Source organism: Lygodium microphyllum, chromosome 3 (assembly GCF_053477565.2).
Source record: "Lygodium microphyllum isolate KBCC chromosome 3, Lygodium_microphyllum_v1.1.10, whole genome shotgun sequence".
Taxonomy (NCBI): domain Eukaryota; kingdom Viridiplantae; phylum Streptophyta; class Polypodiopsida; order Schizaeales; family Lygodiaceae; genus Lygodium; species Lygodium microphyllum.
Genome location: NC_141137.1, coordinates 16,331,149 through 16,348,498, shown reverse-complemented (window position 1 = coordinate 16,348,498; position 17,350 = coordinate 16,331,149). Strand labels below are relative to the sequence as shown.

General features: G+C 42.8%; 1 protein-coding gene across 9 annotated transcripts in view; it reads right to left on the bottom strand.

Moving 5' to 3' along the window:
* LOC148038088 (putative RNA-dependent RNA polymerase 5) overlaps nucleotides 1-17,350 on the bottom strand; it is a 177,557-nt gene that overhangs the window by 78,158 nt on the left and 82,049 nt on the right. For all 9 annotated transcript variants that reach the window (XM_087668744.1, XM_087668803.1, XM_087668795.1 and 6 more), the window contains 2 exons: nucleotides 15,762-15,865; nucleotides 15,507-15,655 (listed from right to left, as the gene is read on the bottom strand). In XM_087668744.1, the coding sequence (XP_087524870.1) occupies nucleotides 15,507-15,655; nucleotides 15,762-15,865 (253 nt within the window). The remainder of the gene's footprint in view (nucleotides 1-15,506; nucleotides 15,656-15,761; nucleotides 15,866-17,350) is intronic.

The following is a 17,350-nucleotide window of genomic DNA, read 5'->3' as shown; positions in this document are numbered from 1 at the left end:
AGAAACTGTAATGCGACCAACAAGTTTCTCACATAGATAGCCTCCGTAGTACCATCCAGAGAGCCGAATACTCTGTCTCGGCAGTGGAAGTCACCACCATCTCTTGCTTACCACTAGCCCAAGAGATTAGTATCGTTTCTAAGATATAGATGGAACCTCTATTAGAACGTCAGATCTCAAGTTCTCCCACCCAATCAGAATCAGTATATCCCTGTAGGCGTAAACAATAACCATAAGTTAGTCCATATTATAGATACACCTTAAATATCTTAACACACGAAGACAGGCAATCCAATGAGACACTCTAGATGCATTAAAATACTGACCAAGCAAACTAACTCAAAATGCAAGATTTGACCTAGTATGAATCAACCAAAGTAATTTTCCTACAACAAAACAATAGCTATGAGAATCAAAAGACTGACCCGAGGTATCCTTGTGCAGATGTACAGTGGGATCTAGAGGTGTGGCCAATGGTCATATCTGATCGGTGCAATACTAGTCCACCAGCTGTAGGATACACTTATGTTGTGTCAGAAAGATACTTCCCTTGGAGCCAACAATCTCTATTCCCAAAAAGTAAGACAATAATCCTAAGTCTGTCACCTCCAATGTAGCATAAAGTTGTGCCTTAATTTGTGCAATAGCCGCAAAATCTAAGCCAGTGAGTAATATATCATTAATATATATTAAGATATAGCTAAGCCCCACACTAGTGGTCCACACATATAGATATGAATCATAGGCGGTAGAGTGATATCCATGAGTCCATTAAAACTTGTCTATCCTGTGGTACCAAGACCTCAATACTTGCTTCAACCCATAAAGAGCTTTCCGCAAGTGAAATACCTTCTCACTCGAGTCAATCAAAGAAAAGCAAGGAGGTTGCTCCATTTAGACTTTCTCCTTCAAAGAACCGTTCAGAAAGGCACTTTTGATATCCATGTGATAAATCAACCAACCATAGTGAGCGGCGAGCATAACCAACAAACAAAAGTATATCAACTAAGCAATAGGTGCAAAGGTTTCTTCATAGTCAATGCCATGCTCTTGCCTAAAACCTTGCACTACAAGACGAGCCTTGTATTTGTCTAATGTACTAGCATGCTTTAGCTTGATTCTCAAAATCTACTTCATCCCAATGACTCACTTGTAACAATGACGATCCATCAATGTCCAAGTCCCATTTTGATCGATACAATCCAATTCCTTCTTCATAGCCTCATGCCACAAAGGATCCTAGACAGCCTACTCCCCACTGACTTGCTCAGAATGTCCAATATAATCAGCAGTAAAATACAATGCATATGAAGCTTGAGAGGCGAGCCGAGAAAACCTTTCAGGGCCCTCTGAAGTAAAATCTAATGGAAGGATCCTCGAACCTAGCATAAACTACCAATATCAATAAGGTAATAGGTCTCGCGAAGAAGACCTAGGAGCTGAAGTATCTGCAGGAAGCTCAGGAGTAGGAAATAGACCTCACTCAATAGGCAAGATCTCAAATGATATGAGCAAAGGTGAGAATGAAGAGTCCAAAGCAAAGGACTACACTATGTCGCTCTCATCAAAGAGAACACCCCTCCTAACAATCACCTTGTTTGTCCAAGAATCGATAGGCTTTTGCTTCCGAAAATAGCCCATAAAGAACAAGAGATCCACTCGAGAGGTGAGCTTTGCTATCTTGTCATCAAGAGTGTGCATATAAGTACGACTATCGAAAACTCTAAAGTGAGCAATAAAAGGCCGAGAGTCAAAAGAATGCCTAGCACGAAGTCTTTTCACCATAGTCGGTTGAGAATGTATACTGAAGTATTAACAGTCTCAACCCAAAGGCACTCAAGCAGCTTTGCTACAAACAGCATAGTTCATGCCATATTCAAGACACTTTGGTTCCTACGCTCTATGACTCCATTCTGTGTAGGGGAGTTTGTAGAGGTGAGCTAGTGTGAAATGCCTTGCTCTTGTAGAAACTCAAAAAACTCATAGAAGGTAAACTCACCACCAGAATCACTCCTCATGAAACCCACACGCCGACCAGCTTGGGTATGGACTAGCAACACCCAATCACCGAAATAAGTAAAAGCATTGGACTTGTGCTTTAGAAAATACACCCACATGTATCTAGAGAAATCATTCACTATCAAAAAGAAGTACAGTGCACCATCTAAGGCGGCAGTGAATGTGGGACCACAAAGATCTACATAAATGAGCTTAAGGGGTTCAAAAGCACAAGTAATAGACTGCTCAAAAAAGAGTGCACGACATTGTTTACGTAGCTCACATGCTTTACAAACCTCTCAAGATAGTTTTAGGTGTGGAAGGCCCTCAACCATTCCTTGACGCGACTACTCATAAAAAGAGTCATAACCAAGATATCCGAAGCAAAAATGCCAAAGACGCTTAGAGTCCATGGACTCCCATGTGGTGGCCACAGTCGGCTCGATAAGAGAGTGGGTCATGTGGTAAAGGCCATTAGCTTGTGCGTTACCAAGAGCAATCACTAAACCAATCAAAAAGTCTAGGACTTTAATTGTAGTCGATGTGAAGAAAACTACTCACCCAACTTACAAAGCTGCTGAATGGACAACAAGTTCACCCCAAGCTGGGAGACATGATAGACATCATCCAACGAAGCGAGATCTAAACCTGAGTCAATGGAAAAACTAACACGACCCTAGGCCTTAATCTGGCACCTCATTAAGAGACAAGTCACTAATGTGAACAAGACTCATCCGATGTCTCTAAAGAGACGACGTAGACCTCTACTCACCAATCAAACAAACGCTCTAGAGTTGAGTAGTTTCCTAATAGTGATGATTGCAAGCCGTGTAGCGGTTAGTCAAGTGTGCCCAACACCCAGATGTTGAGTGGAAATGCTAAACCTAATAGTGGAACTCAAGCAAAAAGCCCTACATAAGCTCAACAATAGCGAAGGCATTATGAGAGCCTTTCATGAGCGGACAAGGGTGAGATGAGATTGGGGTTCGAGCCCTTGCACTAAATCTCATAGCTTCTGAGAGTCTAAGATATGCATCGTCAAATTTCACCAAGTGGTGCCATTTGACCTGTTGAAACGAGTCTTGTCATTAAATGCATACCTGTCAGATGAGAAGCTAGAACCATGAGGTGTCTATAAAGATGGATAAATGGGATAAAATGGAGCATAAGATGGTGGTGGTGGTGGTGGTGGTGGTGGATAAGAAGGAAAAATGAATAAAAGTAGATAGGAAAAAATAGCCTCTTGCTGATACCCAATGAGTGTCAATCGCTGCAGAGATACCGAAACGGACATAGATCCATATAATATCGTAGCTGTAGATGAAGGTTCTATGACATGGTAGCCTTGTCCAAATGTCAATTGAGGTACAACAAAATAATAAAATGATCCACTAGGGAATGCCATAGAGGCAAACTACGATACGAAACGATCCACACTCAAGTATCTCTGGGATGCACTCCCATAGGAATAACCTGAATATATGTGTGTTTTTTGCAAAGGAAAGGGGAGAGGAGAGGGGGATTCCGAACGGGTCCCGAATCACAAAGACAGCCTCCGTGTATCGAACACCAATAAACATAACCAAGGAAGGCTAGATTTCATGCAGATGGTAATGTATGAGAGAGAGAGAGAGAGAGAGAGAGACTAAAACCGCAAGTACCCAAGGAGAGAAAAAATAAGCGATAGCTATTAGGTGTAAACACAACCTATGGAGAAGAGAAGATTTGAGTTTAGGGCGACAACTCCAAACTGCTAGCAACAACACCAAATGCTAATATCAGCATTAAACGCAATAATTAACTAGTAGGCCACAGCTTCTAGGTACCATGTGAAGGCTACAGACAGGTGGGGAAAGCTAGAATCAAGCACCAAATGGTGGGAAATTCCTAGGAGAAGCTTTAACCGCGATGTCCTCCACGAACGGGGTTTGGGCAGCAGAGATACGACTCATGAAACCTACAAAAACGAGATTAAGGGAGAGTGGTGGACAGCATGCCTATTTACACAAAGTTTTAGATACTCAAGTCTCGATTTTGCATGTGGTACACAATAACTCTTTAGGATCGCATTTCTTTTAAAAATAAGAGGTTTTCTTCATTAATTAAGTGTACTTTGGGGCTGTTTAGGTGAAGCTAATGCATTGTTAGCTCAACACATGTGTGCATGTGTACACACACATGCGAGAGAGAGAGGGAGAGAGAGAGAGAGAGAGAAAAAGCCCATATAACATCCCCCTATTAGTCGGTTCTCCGAGCCATGTGTGCTAGTCAACAAACCTGGAGAATTATTAGCCATCATTTTCTTGAAGATCATGGCCTCTGGCATGGTAATACGAAGATTCGCGGTTCTTGGTGGCATGTCCTTGTTGGTGACATTCAGTTCTCTACATCTACTTCAGTACTCCTCACTTACTAGTAGGTTCACAAAAACGAGTGCTTTTCAAGGTGCAATGGCACTCGACAAAGGATAGACTAGCTATAAATTCTTTCCAAATGAAAATTCTCATAGTTTCTCGTCTACTCTCATGGGAGGACAAATCAAAAGAGAGTTAATCGCTATTGGGTATTTGACTCACGCCTTACTTACGCCTACGCTCATATGGGAGTGTCGGTGATCAGTACGACACTGGGGCACTTTTTACTCTCGGTAGGAGAGGTTTTTTCCCCCAGACTTATGGTCTTATTGTCGTATGTACTTATGTGCTTATGTTACACACATTTGGGCACTTAGTGTGTGTCGAGTGTGAACACCCCCCTACAACCCTAAGGTTTAAGGGTTGTACTTTGTACTTTAAGATTACACTCATTCAGTCGATTCTCTTGGGTATATCGTGCTTCAACTCTGTCTCTCACACTCTCACACTGTCTACTGAATCTCTGCTGTACCTTGATCCTCTGTTCTCACATTTGGTATCAGAGCGGTCCTCAGTCAGCAGCCAGCAGTCCCCGCCAGTTTTGCCCCCGTGTCGCCAGCTCCAGTCGCCAGTCTGTCAGCCCGTCAACGCCTGACAGCCCGTCGTCAGTACTGTCAGAAGTTCGTAGCAAACAGTCCGCCCGTCAACGTCATACGGTCTGCGCAGCCTGACTCCTCCCACAGCTCGAGACTGTTCGATTGTCCACCTGCAGTCCGACTGTCTGCGTAGCCTGTCGTCCACGTCAGCAGCTGCGTCGCCTGTCGTCCACGTCAGCAGCAGCGTCGCCTGTTTGACCACGAGCAACCCTTCGTCAGACGACGCCCGCCAGACGACCTCGCCTGGTCGGTCGTCAGCCGTCACACGCGACTGTCCTGCGCCCGCCTGTCAAGGTCATACAGTCCGCTCGTCGTCACACGCGACTGTCCTGCGCCGCCAAACTGCCCGCTGACTTAAAGTCCACGTCAGCTCTGCTCGCAACCTCGGCCGCCTGTCTGACCAGCACACCATCAGGTAAAATTTTCAACAAATTTTTTTAATTTTAGCCCAGAACACTATTCTGGAAGCGGAGGTTCACATGCAACAAGCACAGAACAAGTGGGGGGATAAATTTCATGCAAATTTCTGGACTGGATTGTCAGAAATTTTGGGGCTTTTGTGTATTTGGAGGACAGTTGCATTTGAACTGCTGATACAGTCACAGAAAGACTGTTTTTGACAGAAATTTTGGCAAAAATTTTGGGGATTTAGACATAACAGTGTTGCAGTGCACTGTTTGCACCTTGGGAAGCGTGCATTAAAAGACAATTTTCTGACAGAGTACGCCCTTGCACATTAATTGCAAAAACGTATTTGCTGCAATTTCTGAAAATTTGTAGATTTCCAATTCGTACTGCTTTGACATTGCTCATTTTGTCTTTGGAAATTTGTCATCATGGCAAATCAGGGAGGTGATGTTTTTACGTATGTATCCAAGGAGGACAGACTGGACCGAAACAACTATTCCCTTTGGTCATTCATGATGAAAAATGCATTAGTGGCCAAGAATTTATGGGATTATGTCAGTGGAGAGGAAACTCGACCGGGAGTTGTAGCTCCCGCTACTCCTCCTCCCCATGGTGCACGTGGACAACGGGGACCTCAGCCCGCTCCATCTCAGCCACTTCCTCCAAGAACTGCAGCTCAAAAAGCTTGGGATACCCGTGATGCACAGGCCTTGTCGCTGATTGCTCTGGCAGTTCAGCGGTCCATCATACCTCATATCCGTTCGGCATCCTCTTCACGAGATGCATGGTTGACTTTGGAGCATATATTTGCAGGAAAGAATGAGACTCGGATCTCTTTTTTGAAGAAAGAGTTGGAAACTCCGAAGATGCATGAAGGTGATTCTATGCAGGATCACTTAAACAAGATTCAGGACTTGAGGGAGCAGCTCATGAATGTAGATGAGTATTTTTCGGATGCACAGTTGATATCCACCACCTTGAATTCCTTATCTCCTTCGTACTTGTCTTTTCATACTGCATTGAACCTCACCATGAGGATTGCTGAGCACCCACTCACTTTTATTCAGCTAGTTAGCTTGCTTCTAGAGGAGGAGCAAACACGGAAAAATAGTGGTGTGGATGCTATAGTCTCTGAGCAGGCTTTTGTGGCAAGACAGAAAGGCAAGAACAACAAGGCAGAGTTCTGGCACTTCTGGCACATCGCAGAATCAGTCACAAGGGGGGACGCAAGCAAAGAAAGGAAAATGTCATTATTGTAAGAAGCCCGGCCACTATATCACTGAGTGCAGAAAGCGCATTGCCAAAGAGAAGAAGAAAGAAATGTCTGTTTCTACTACTCCTTCCACTGCTAGTGAGTCCGCGTCCTTTGTTGTGGACAGGGACTATTGTTTTTACACTTGCAGTTATGACATCTCTTGGGCCGATAGAGCACATAGCTCTACAAAGGATGCTGACACTTGGTTCTTTGACAGTGGTGCTTCTAGACATATCACATCTCGCAGAGATTTGTTTGCTTCAGTTAGTGCACCTCCCGTTGGGAAATCGGTACAGTGTGCCAATAATGCATCATACCCTGTTCGTGGTATTGGGGAGATTCAGCTCATAGCCATTGATGGCTCTCTTCTCCGCCTGCAGGATGCTTTGTTTGTGCCTGGAATAAAGAAGAATTTGCTTTCTATTTCTTCTTTGGCACGTTGTGGTATGCAGGTCACCTTTGATGATGACCGTTGCATGGTTCGAGAAAAAGAATGCATGACTTTGGTCTTGACAGGATCTTTGTGTCATGGTTTATATGAATTGGATGCTCTTTCAGTAGATCAGTAAGCATACTTCACATCCACTCTTACTCCTGCTATGATACAGGCAGAGTTATGGCATGCTCGTTTAGGGCATGTAAACTTTGGCAGCTTGATGCTTTTGCAGCGTACTCAGATGCTGGATGGCTTACCTCTCTTGGAGAGACCTCCCGAGCACTTATACGAGAGATGCATTTTGGGAAAAATGCATCGGTTCTCATTTCCTCGTGATGTTGCTTACAGAGCAACAACCAGATTGCAGTTGGTGCATTCAGATGTTTGTGGGCCTATGCAGACCATGTCATTGGGTGGTTGTTATTATTTTGTGACATTCATTGATGACTTCACACGTTTTTGCTGGGTCTATTGTTTGAAGAAGAAGTCAGAAGTGTATGATGCATTTTTGGCTTTCAGTGCACTTGTTGAAAACCAATCTAGATGCAAAATTAAGACTCTCCGTTCGGACCGAGGGGGGGAATACATGTCCTCTATGCTGAATTCTTTTTTGCACCAGAAGGGCATAGTACATCAGTATACTACAGCTTATACTCCACAGCAGAATGGGGTAGCAGAGAGGAAAAATCGGTCACTCATGGAGATGGCCAGATGTATGCTGAAGGCAAAGAGCTTGCCTCATAGTTTTTGGATGGAAGCAGTCATGTGTGCTTGCCATATTTTGAACAGATGCCCTACCAAAGCCTTGAAGACCATCACACCATTTGAGGCTTGGAACAGCCGTAAACCTTCTGTCGGTCACTTTCGTACCTTTGGGTGTCTTGCCTATGCCCATATTCCACAGGTACTTAGAAGAAAATTGGACAACAAGGCTGTTAAGTGCATTTTTATGGGATATAGCAATGAGAGCAAAGGCTACAGACTCTATGATCCCGTTACGAAGAAGGTTTTTGTCAACAGGGATATTGTTTTTGATGAAAAATCAGAATTATCCTTGGCTGGTTTGGACACATATCAGGCTGCCTGTGATGTTTTTGAAGGGCTGCGGCCCATTACTTTCGGTGATTCAGCTGGAGGTTCACAAAATGAACCTAATGTTCAGCCAGCTCCTCCTATGGAAAGTGCAGAAATTCAGCCATTGGCTGATCGGAATACTCAGCATCATGCTGAAACAGAAATTCAGCAAGAGCTTGCACACAGCCAGGATGCTAGACAGCTACCTAGATGGTATTTACAGACTATGCAAGATAGTCCTTTGGATGCACCATGGCTGGTCGTACTAGAAGGCAAACTCGCTTGCATGATTCAGCACATACCATGGAGTTTATTATGGCAGCAAGTACTTTTGATAATGAAGAGCCTGAATGTTATGAGGATGCACAACACAGTGTGCATTGGATGGCAGCCATGCAAGCTGAATTAGATTCTATTACTAAGAATCAAACTTGGGATTTGGTGTCCTTGCCATTTGGGAAGAAAGCCATTGGAACAAAATGGGTCTACAAATTGAAAAGAAAAGCACATGGATCCATTGATAAATACAAGGCACGGCTGGTAGCTAAAGGCTACGCACAGAAAAAGGGCATTGATTATGAGGAGACATTTGCTCCTACTTCCCGTATGACGACCATCAGGTCTATGATTGCTTTGGCTGCACATTATGGTTGGACAGTCCATCAGCTAGATATCAAGACTGCATTTTTACATGGGGAACTTCAGGAGGAAGTTTATGTACAGCAGCCCATTGGTTTTGCAGTTGAAGGCTCACAACATTTGGTATGCAAGCTCAAAAAGGCACTATATGGTTTAAAACAAGCTCCTAGAGCTTGGTATGAAAAGATAGATGCTTTCTTGCTTGGTCAGGGGTTTCTAAACAGCTCATCTGAGTCTACCCTTTACGTATGTAAAGAAGGGGGATCTATGCTGATTTTATGTCTTTATGTTGATGACCTTTTGCTCACTGGAACACATGCTGATCAGATTTCAGCATTCAAACAAAATTTGCAGCAAACTTTTGACATGTCTGACTTGGGAGTTTTGCATTACTACTTGGGCATCCAGTTCATACATAATGCTCGAGGTATTGGGTTATCACAGTCAAGGTATATTGAGCAGCTTCTTGAGAAATTTGGCTTACAGGATTGCAAGCCAGTTAGTACTCCCATGGAACCTGGACTGAAACTGTCATTACATGATGACAGTGATTTGTTTGATATACATACATATGCTCCTGCAGTTGGATGTCTTATCTATCTATGCAATACTAGGCCGGACATACAGTTTGCAGTTTCAGCTTTGAGCAGGTATATGCATCAGCCACGTATGTCACATTGGCAAGCTGTCAAGCATGTTTTTCGCTACTTGCAGGGTACTCGTTCTCTTGGGTTGCTTTATGCCAAGGGGGGACCACTGCATTTACATGCTTACAGTGATTCTGATTGGGCTGGTGATTATGATACACGTCACTCTACTAGTGGCAATTGTTTCTTTCTTGGCACTTCTTACATTTCTTGACTTAGCAAGAAACAATCCACTGTTGCCACATCGTCATGTGAAGCTGAATACAAGGCAGCTTTCACTACCACAATTGAATGCGTATGGCTTAGACGCTTGCTAGCTGATTTGGATGTATGTGTTACTGAGCCTACTCCATTGTTCACTGACAGTCAGAGTGCCATTGCAGTGGCACGGAACCCAGTGTTTCATGCTCGCACGAAACACATTGAGATTCACTATCACTTTGTCAAAGAGAGGTTACATGCAGGTGATATCAGCCTTGTCTATTGTCCTACCACCAGTAATGTGGCAGACATCTTCACCAAAGCTCTTCCTCGTGACAAATTTGAAGCATTTCGCGATGCTTTAAATTTGATATCCTTTGGTGGCGGATGATCCTTGTACTCTTGATCACTCTTCACTCCAGGGGGGTTTGTTGGGTATTTGACTCACGCCTTACTTACGCCTACGCTCATATGGGAGTCTCCGTGATCAGTACGACACTGGGGCACTTTTTACTCTCGGTAGGAGAGGTTTTTTCCCCCAGACTTATGGTCTTATTGTCGTATGTACTTATGTGCTTATGTTACACACATTTGGGCACTTAGTGTGTGTCAGGTGTGAACACCCCCCTACAACCCTAAGGTTTAAGGGTTGTACTTTGTACTTTCAGATTACACTCATTCAGTCGATTCTCTTGGGTGTCGTGCTTCAACTCTGTCTCTCACACTCTCACACTGTCTACTGAATCTCTGTTGTACCTTGATCCTCTGTTCTCACAATCGCATGGCTTGCCTTGGATTTGTTTTGATAGCTAATGTCACTCTCCTACCTCAATGCACATTCATGTTCTTTCACACAGTTAGGCTAGTTTTCTAGGTTCCTTGTGGCTTCCATGCCCTTTATAAGACCAGCCAACCTTTTCTTGTCCTAGATTCAGCTTATCCTTGGCAAGATTGGAACCTCACAACCCCCTTCAATTAATCAAATTTACCACCTCATGATCAAAGATCATTCATGGTTCACCATTAAAGCTAATGCACTTTGGGGACTGCACAAATCTAAAGCTTGGTGGAAGCTCACAATGATGGAAGGATGGCATAACAAGATACCGTTCAAATGCAAGGTGTTCATTTGGAGCATGTTGGTAGTTGGTCTTTCCCTTGCTTCGGCACTTCGCTGCTGAGGTATTTCTAGTGGCAACTATTTCTTTTGTACTACTACTATGGAGTCTTCCCGTCACTGATTCATCTCTTGTGCTTTTGCCATAAAATTTGGCTTCTCCTTTCTAACATTCAGCATGCTATGGTAGGTGTCAAGATCCATCCTTTTGATTCGGTTTTTTGTAAGTCTAAGCATCATGGTCCGCTGCAACTTCACATGTTATGGTGGTTGCCAAGATGCATCCTTTTGATTGGGTTTTTTGTAAGCCTAAACATCACGGTCCGCTGCAACCTCACATGAAGATTCTATTTCATTTTTTCAAATTCTAGGGCTGCTGGCATATTTGGGCCATGCACAATGCATTCCTTTTTTATGCTACCTCGGCATATAGAATTATGTAGCCAAGCTTAAAGGGCTTCTTCAATGCCAGCTTGATTTTATTCAGCATGCCAATGCTTTGGTGTCGGGTCATCTCTTCAATGAACCTACCCTAATTTTTTGTCTCCTTTGTGTTCCTTTTATATATTGCTCGTAAAAGAGAGTTGAGTTTATGCACAATGGCCTAGAGTCACTCTGGTTTTCCGAAGGCTTGCTTAATTAATTGTTCTTGACCTATATTGAACAATTTAAGGACCCATTAACCTATCTTTGTCAATTATCTTCTCTATGATCATCAAGAATAGATTGTAAAAAGTTTTCCCACGGTTGATTCACCCAAGACATAACTGTTTCATTAAGATACACAATATCATGCACAGTATTCTAAATGTTCAATTAGGGATAGATTATGCAAAAGCCACTAGACAACAGGTTGTTATGGATTCAATTGGATATTGAAAAGGCTTTTAATCATGTAAGCTAGTCCTTTCTTCAACAATTAATGTTTGCCATGGGTTTTGGGCCTCGAATGACATCTCTTATTGATACTACCAACACTAATGCAGTGGTGTTTATCAAGCTTAAAGGGGGAGTGACTGACGAGATTGATCTTTCTCGCCCGGTTTGTCAATGAGGCCTCCTTAGTCTCTTGTTGTTTGCTTTGGAGACACATCCAATGCTCTCGTTGCTGGATAAGTTGCCTATTGAACGTGAGAGCATTGAATTCGCTCTTCCCAATGAAGAAAAGCTGTTGAACAGACTCTCGCTGATGATTTCCTTATGTTCCTTAAGGCTGAAAGATCTAACTTAGAAAGAGCAATGGCAATATGGAGCCTTTTTCATCTTGCTTTGGGCTTGCATATCAATAAGCAGAAATCTACTCTGTTCAGTTGTACAACAGTGATTCGAATAATTTGGATTCACACGGGGGGTGTGGTTCTCCGAGGTGAGATAACTTGAAATTTGGGTTATCCCATAGGGGTGGATGTGGATCCTCATTCTTTGCTTGATTTGATGTCTTCATGCATTCATGATAAGTTTATGTATTGAAGTCCCAAGGTTGGCCTCAGCCCTCTGTATGTGCCACTGAAAGTCGCCCAAACAATCATCATCAACATGATTTCTTATTTTTGTCATTGATTCCATTGACGCAAAAGTCATTGCAAGAGCCTTATTTGAGTTTTGGGATTCCTTGTTTGATGGCTGTCCAGCATCACCTTTTTGTTGATTTTTTGCATTTTGCCTAAAAGACAACATCAAGGAGGTGTGGAAACCAAGATACGTTTCTAGAAGAGAGTTTAGTGTGATGTTCACCAATTCAGCATCTTGAATAATCTCATTAACATTGAGTAGTTGCTCATGCAAGTCTTGTGTATAAGTAAGGTGATACTATCACCCTCATCCATGTTTACATTTGCCAACTCTCTCTGAAGATAGGAGACCTTTGTCTCATTGCGGGCAATAAAACACTAGAAAAACTGGCCCAAAAATCATCATCAACATGATTTCTGATTTTTTGTCATTGCTTCCACTAACCCAAAAGTCATTGCAAGAGCTCATGCAGCTTATTTGCTCTACGCTCTGGAAAAAGCAAGGGAATCAAGTGGGCCAAGTGTAGGTATCCTAGCAACATGTTAGAACACAAAAATGGTTGGGTGGTGCTGCCTTGTTCGACATTAAATCCATATGATGGCTTTGCAGTTTTCCCTTTTATAAGCTTTGTGTGTTCAGCATCACCTTTACACCGATATTGCCAAGTTTTTCATAGACAATGTTAGCATTTCCCATGGGTGAACTTCTTCTTGGGTTTGTTACACAAGCATGATGTCTTGTTGTCGTTCATTCATCTAGGTCATAGCACTTTAGATATAAGACCTTTCTTCCACCTCACCATAGACTACCCATCTTATATCAAACTACCTTTGATCCTCACATAGGTTTCAAGCTCTCTTTAGCACACTCTCCAAGTGTGTGTCACTTTGTACCTTGGAGCTTTGTTTTCAGGAATGCAACCTGCACCATATACACCTCTCCATTGCCTGCAAGTGCATCACACTTGCAAGCAAGTCTAATCCCCAATGTCATTGTGTTGGAAATCCTCCACGTGCACACTGCACCAACCTGCTTGGTTGGTCAGAAGTAGGGACTCACTGCAAAGAAATGCTAGCACAAGAAGAGTGAAATGCAGAAAGTGAGACAACTGTGGAAGACAAGGTGTAGAAAGCTCAGATGAATGAATGAATGAACAGGTTGAAAATGATACAATAGGGGCCTCAAAACTTCCATCTTGAGGACCAACGAAAGGGTAAGCTCAGAGAGTGGTTTCTGGGACACAGAACAGCTCCACGAGTGTGTGGTACTCGTGACACATCCAAAAACATAGCACCAGCACTCTACCATGTTGATCATGTGGGCAGCAGCTGAGAGAGCAAAACACAGTCCCTCGAGAGTGAGCCTGATGTCCAAGATGAAACAGATCAGTGAAATGCAAATCTCAAGCTGAAACACAACAGCCCACATGTGAATGATGATCCAGCATGTCGCAAGTGATAACATCAGTAGGGTGACCTGTCTAACGGTAAAATGCAACTCTAAGAACTGAAAACGCAGCAGCAGCCTCTTCAAAATAAGATTTCATGATGGCATCAGGCTGCAGATGACTAGCAACCAGCAAGGTGGTAGTTGGTGAGCCTCCACTCATGGTGACGTCATTCACATGAGCAGCAGCAGGCTAAGAATGGTGACAGACTGGGAACAGGCCAGCAGAAGCTCCAAACGTTCTATCCACAGTGGTGTGAGAGTGGGTGGCTGAAAGCTCAAGGTGGCAATGATGCCCACTTACAAGTATGATCATCAAGATGCAGTATGGACAATGATACAAATACATTTGAATCAATGATGGAGGGGAATCAAAATCCCAGAAGCACGAACAGAAGAAGCCACCCCTTCTCACCACTCGACTTTGGAAGGGAAAAGTATGGGGATCCCCTCTCCCCATTGTGGCAGCATCAAAGGGGAGGGTGGACCAATGCCGATATGCTAACAAAGGTAATCAAGCATCTGGCAATTGATAAATTGACTGACCAAATAATTGAAGGGTATATTTTTTTTGCTACACAAGGATACCCTCCGAATATTGGACAACCTCCATGCTCAAGAAATATAAGGGAAGACCAAGTTTTGACATCTTGAATATAGTGCTTTAATGTGCCTTTAGATGGGAAATCGCAGACCTTTGATCAGGAGATCATCAACATACAACACCACATAGCTAAATCCCCCTAGAGTAGAATGGAAATAGACATTGAGATTATAAGGAAATGAATGGAAGCCGTGAGATTTTAAGAAGGCATCCATTCTATGGAACCATGATTGAAGTGCTTGCTTCAGCTCATAAAGAGCTTTTTTAATCTTTGTACCTTTCCTCATATCCAAAATCGAAAACCCTACTGGCTGCACCATGCATCTGATAGATTGGTCATTTATGGTGAGAGGCCAAGTCTACTAATAAGCAAAAGGATGTCAACGTGCAGTGCCAGCAAAGGTCCCCTCATAATTAATACTATACTTTTGTTTCAACCCTTGCACCAAAAGGTAGACCTTGTACTTGTCTAATGTCTAGTCCGTCACCCACCAAACAAAGTCATTACTTACAAAGAGACAGAAAATCATGGATTGACAATCCAAAAAGTTATTCAAGCCACCTGACCATAAATGAAGCCAGCTTGATTGGAGGCACATTCAATGACTATTTGATCATGTTTTGTTCATTTGGAAAATCATAGGTGAGATCCTGGCTCACAAATTCTGCAAAAGCTCCCATAAAGAATGTATATAACAGTGCATGCTATCATGTGGTGTTACTCACTTTGTGTTTCCTATTGGGAAGTCACCTTATGACATCACTTGCAGAGGAGTTTACAAGTAGCCCAACTCCCATCTTTAAAGGACATATGACCTAGAAAGCACAACAGTCAACCCTGCAGCTGATATTTATAAACCTGTTCAAAACAAGACAAAATACTTGGCCTGCTAGTCATGATACACATTAGGTACATAAAGTGTAGCAACTTGCTTATTTAGCTTGTGTGCATTTGCTAGTTGGCATTCAGCGTAACAACAGAAGTATGAACAGTAGTGTTTCTCATGTTGGAGTCACACAATATGTTCAAACAAAACCATAGAATACTACAGACTGTTGAAGACCTGACAAAAGAACCAAAACAACAACCCGCAATACCTCAGCATGGAAAGTAGAACAGTGCCTCTGATTAAAAATACTTCTAATTCTTAAAACATACCACTTAAAGCAGCAGTCCGATTTCTAAACCTCGACACAGCCTCTTCAACTTCCTCCTCCAGATATTTGAGAAACACCGATTCAGGAACACCTCCATATGTCAACAAGAGGGTAAGATGCTGGAAAGTTTTGGCATGCACAGGTTTTCGACTGTACATAATGCACAATTTACTGAGACAAAATTGCTCCACTTGATCTTGAAACAATTAATGTATGAAGCCAAACACAAGTAATTTGTGAAACCTCCCATATTCACCTTGTTGCACAAAGTTCCAGTGAGTTGTACTGAGGAGTCAAGTTATCCAGATTAGATGTCACCTTTACCATAGATTTCCGTAAGACAATAGTCTTAGGTGGTAGCTGCAGAAAAGAAGGATTTAAGCCACGAATATTGACAGACTTTGCTATGATACAGATAAAACTTTGTGAAACATTCTTGATTTCTAAATCAACCCTTAAGAAAGCCCACATATCATTCCATAGGCTTTATACAGAGTGCAGCATCACCACTGCTTTGCTTCCACTCTCACTTCCACTTGATTATATATTTTCTTTCCTCCTGGACTAGCAAAAACAAGGAGCTCTTGCAGAGTGGGACCTCATTCACAATGAGTAGCTGAATTACATAGAGGGCCACAAACTATAATTATGATCCAGATCCCACACTAGCTTTAGTTTCAAGCACCTTTCCTTTCTGAATGCAATAACTTTGACTCCACACAATGGCCTTCAACCGATAAACTACTAGCAGCCTCAAATAGGGAAAACTTCAAGTTTGTCCCAAAGACACTAAAGCCTCATATGCACAATTTGTCTCAAGCATGACAAGACCCATATTAGATAATGTATTCGTATTGAAACCAACCTTCCTTCTCGGATAGGTTGGTAAATAACCTCATTAAGCACTAATTACAACAAGCATAAAATTCAAATAAACTGAAAATGCATACCTTGTCAAAAGATGGCGTACCAACGAGATAGTAGGGTTTGCGGGGACGAAAACAGAGTGAACTCAGCAAACATGGAGAAGAGAAGAGAAGAGAGAAGAAATTCTAATGAATGGAACGATGAAGTTCTGAATCATGGAGTGAATGTGATACAAGGGAACAAGGATGCCGTAGCACAAGGAAGATGATGAAGACAGCCACAAACCACGAACCACAATGTCCTCCTAAAGGGGTGTGAGGGTAGTGGAGAGGGTGGAGAGAAGAGGTGATAGACTGAATGAATCAGCCGTGACGAATCAATAAGAGAGTGGCCTATAAATACACACAGTCGGTCTGGGATGGTGCCCCTTTTTTGGGGCTGCAAACCCTAAGCACAAAATGCAAAAACACAAACTACGGGTGAAGGATGAAGGGTTTCTCAACACCCCCTCTCAAGCCCAAAAAGGGGAAGAAGAGAAGAGTGAGGTGGAGATGAAATGCTACATGCTGAAGAATGCTCATGCAGCAGGTGCCACTTGGACAGTGTCCCTCGTGGGGAAATTATTCACTTGCGCAAGCGCCCTAGTACAAAGATAATGAAAGCATGCAATGCATAGGAGGAATGTCGGACTTTGTGTGGTGCCGAGAACCATAAGGATATGCCCGTACTCGATCTCGAGAGTTGGCTCCATGCTGACCAAGTGACAAAGGCAAGAAGAACAAGAGGAAGAAGATGTAGAGGATACCTAAGATCCAAGATTTCCACCTGAAAGGTAACCTGCAGTAAAAAACAATAGACAAAGTGAGCTAGAGAACCTGAAACTCAACCTTGAGAGAGAAGCCACTAGCTCAGTGCATCCATGCAAAAAGGAATATGAAGACCTCATCACTAAGTCACGGCTGAACCTCCAAGGCCCCG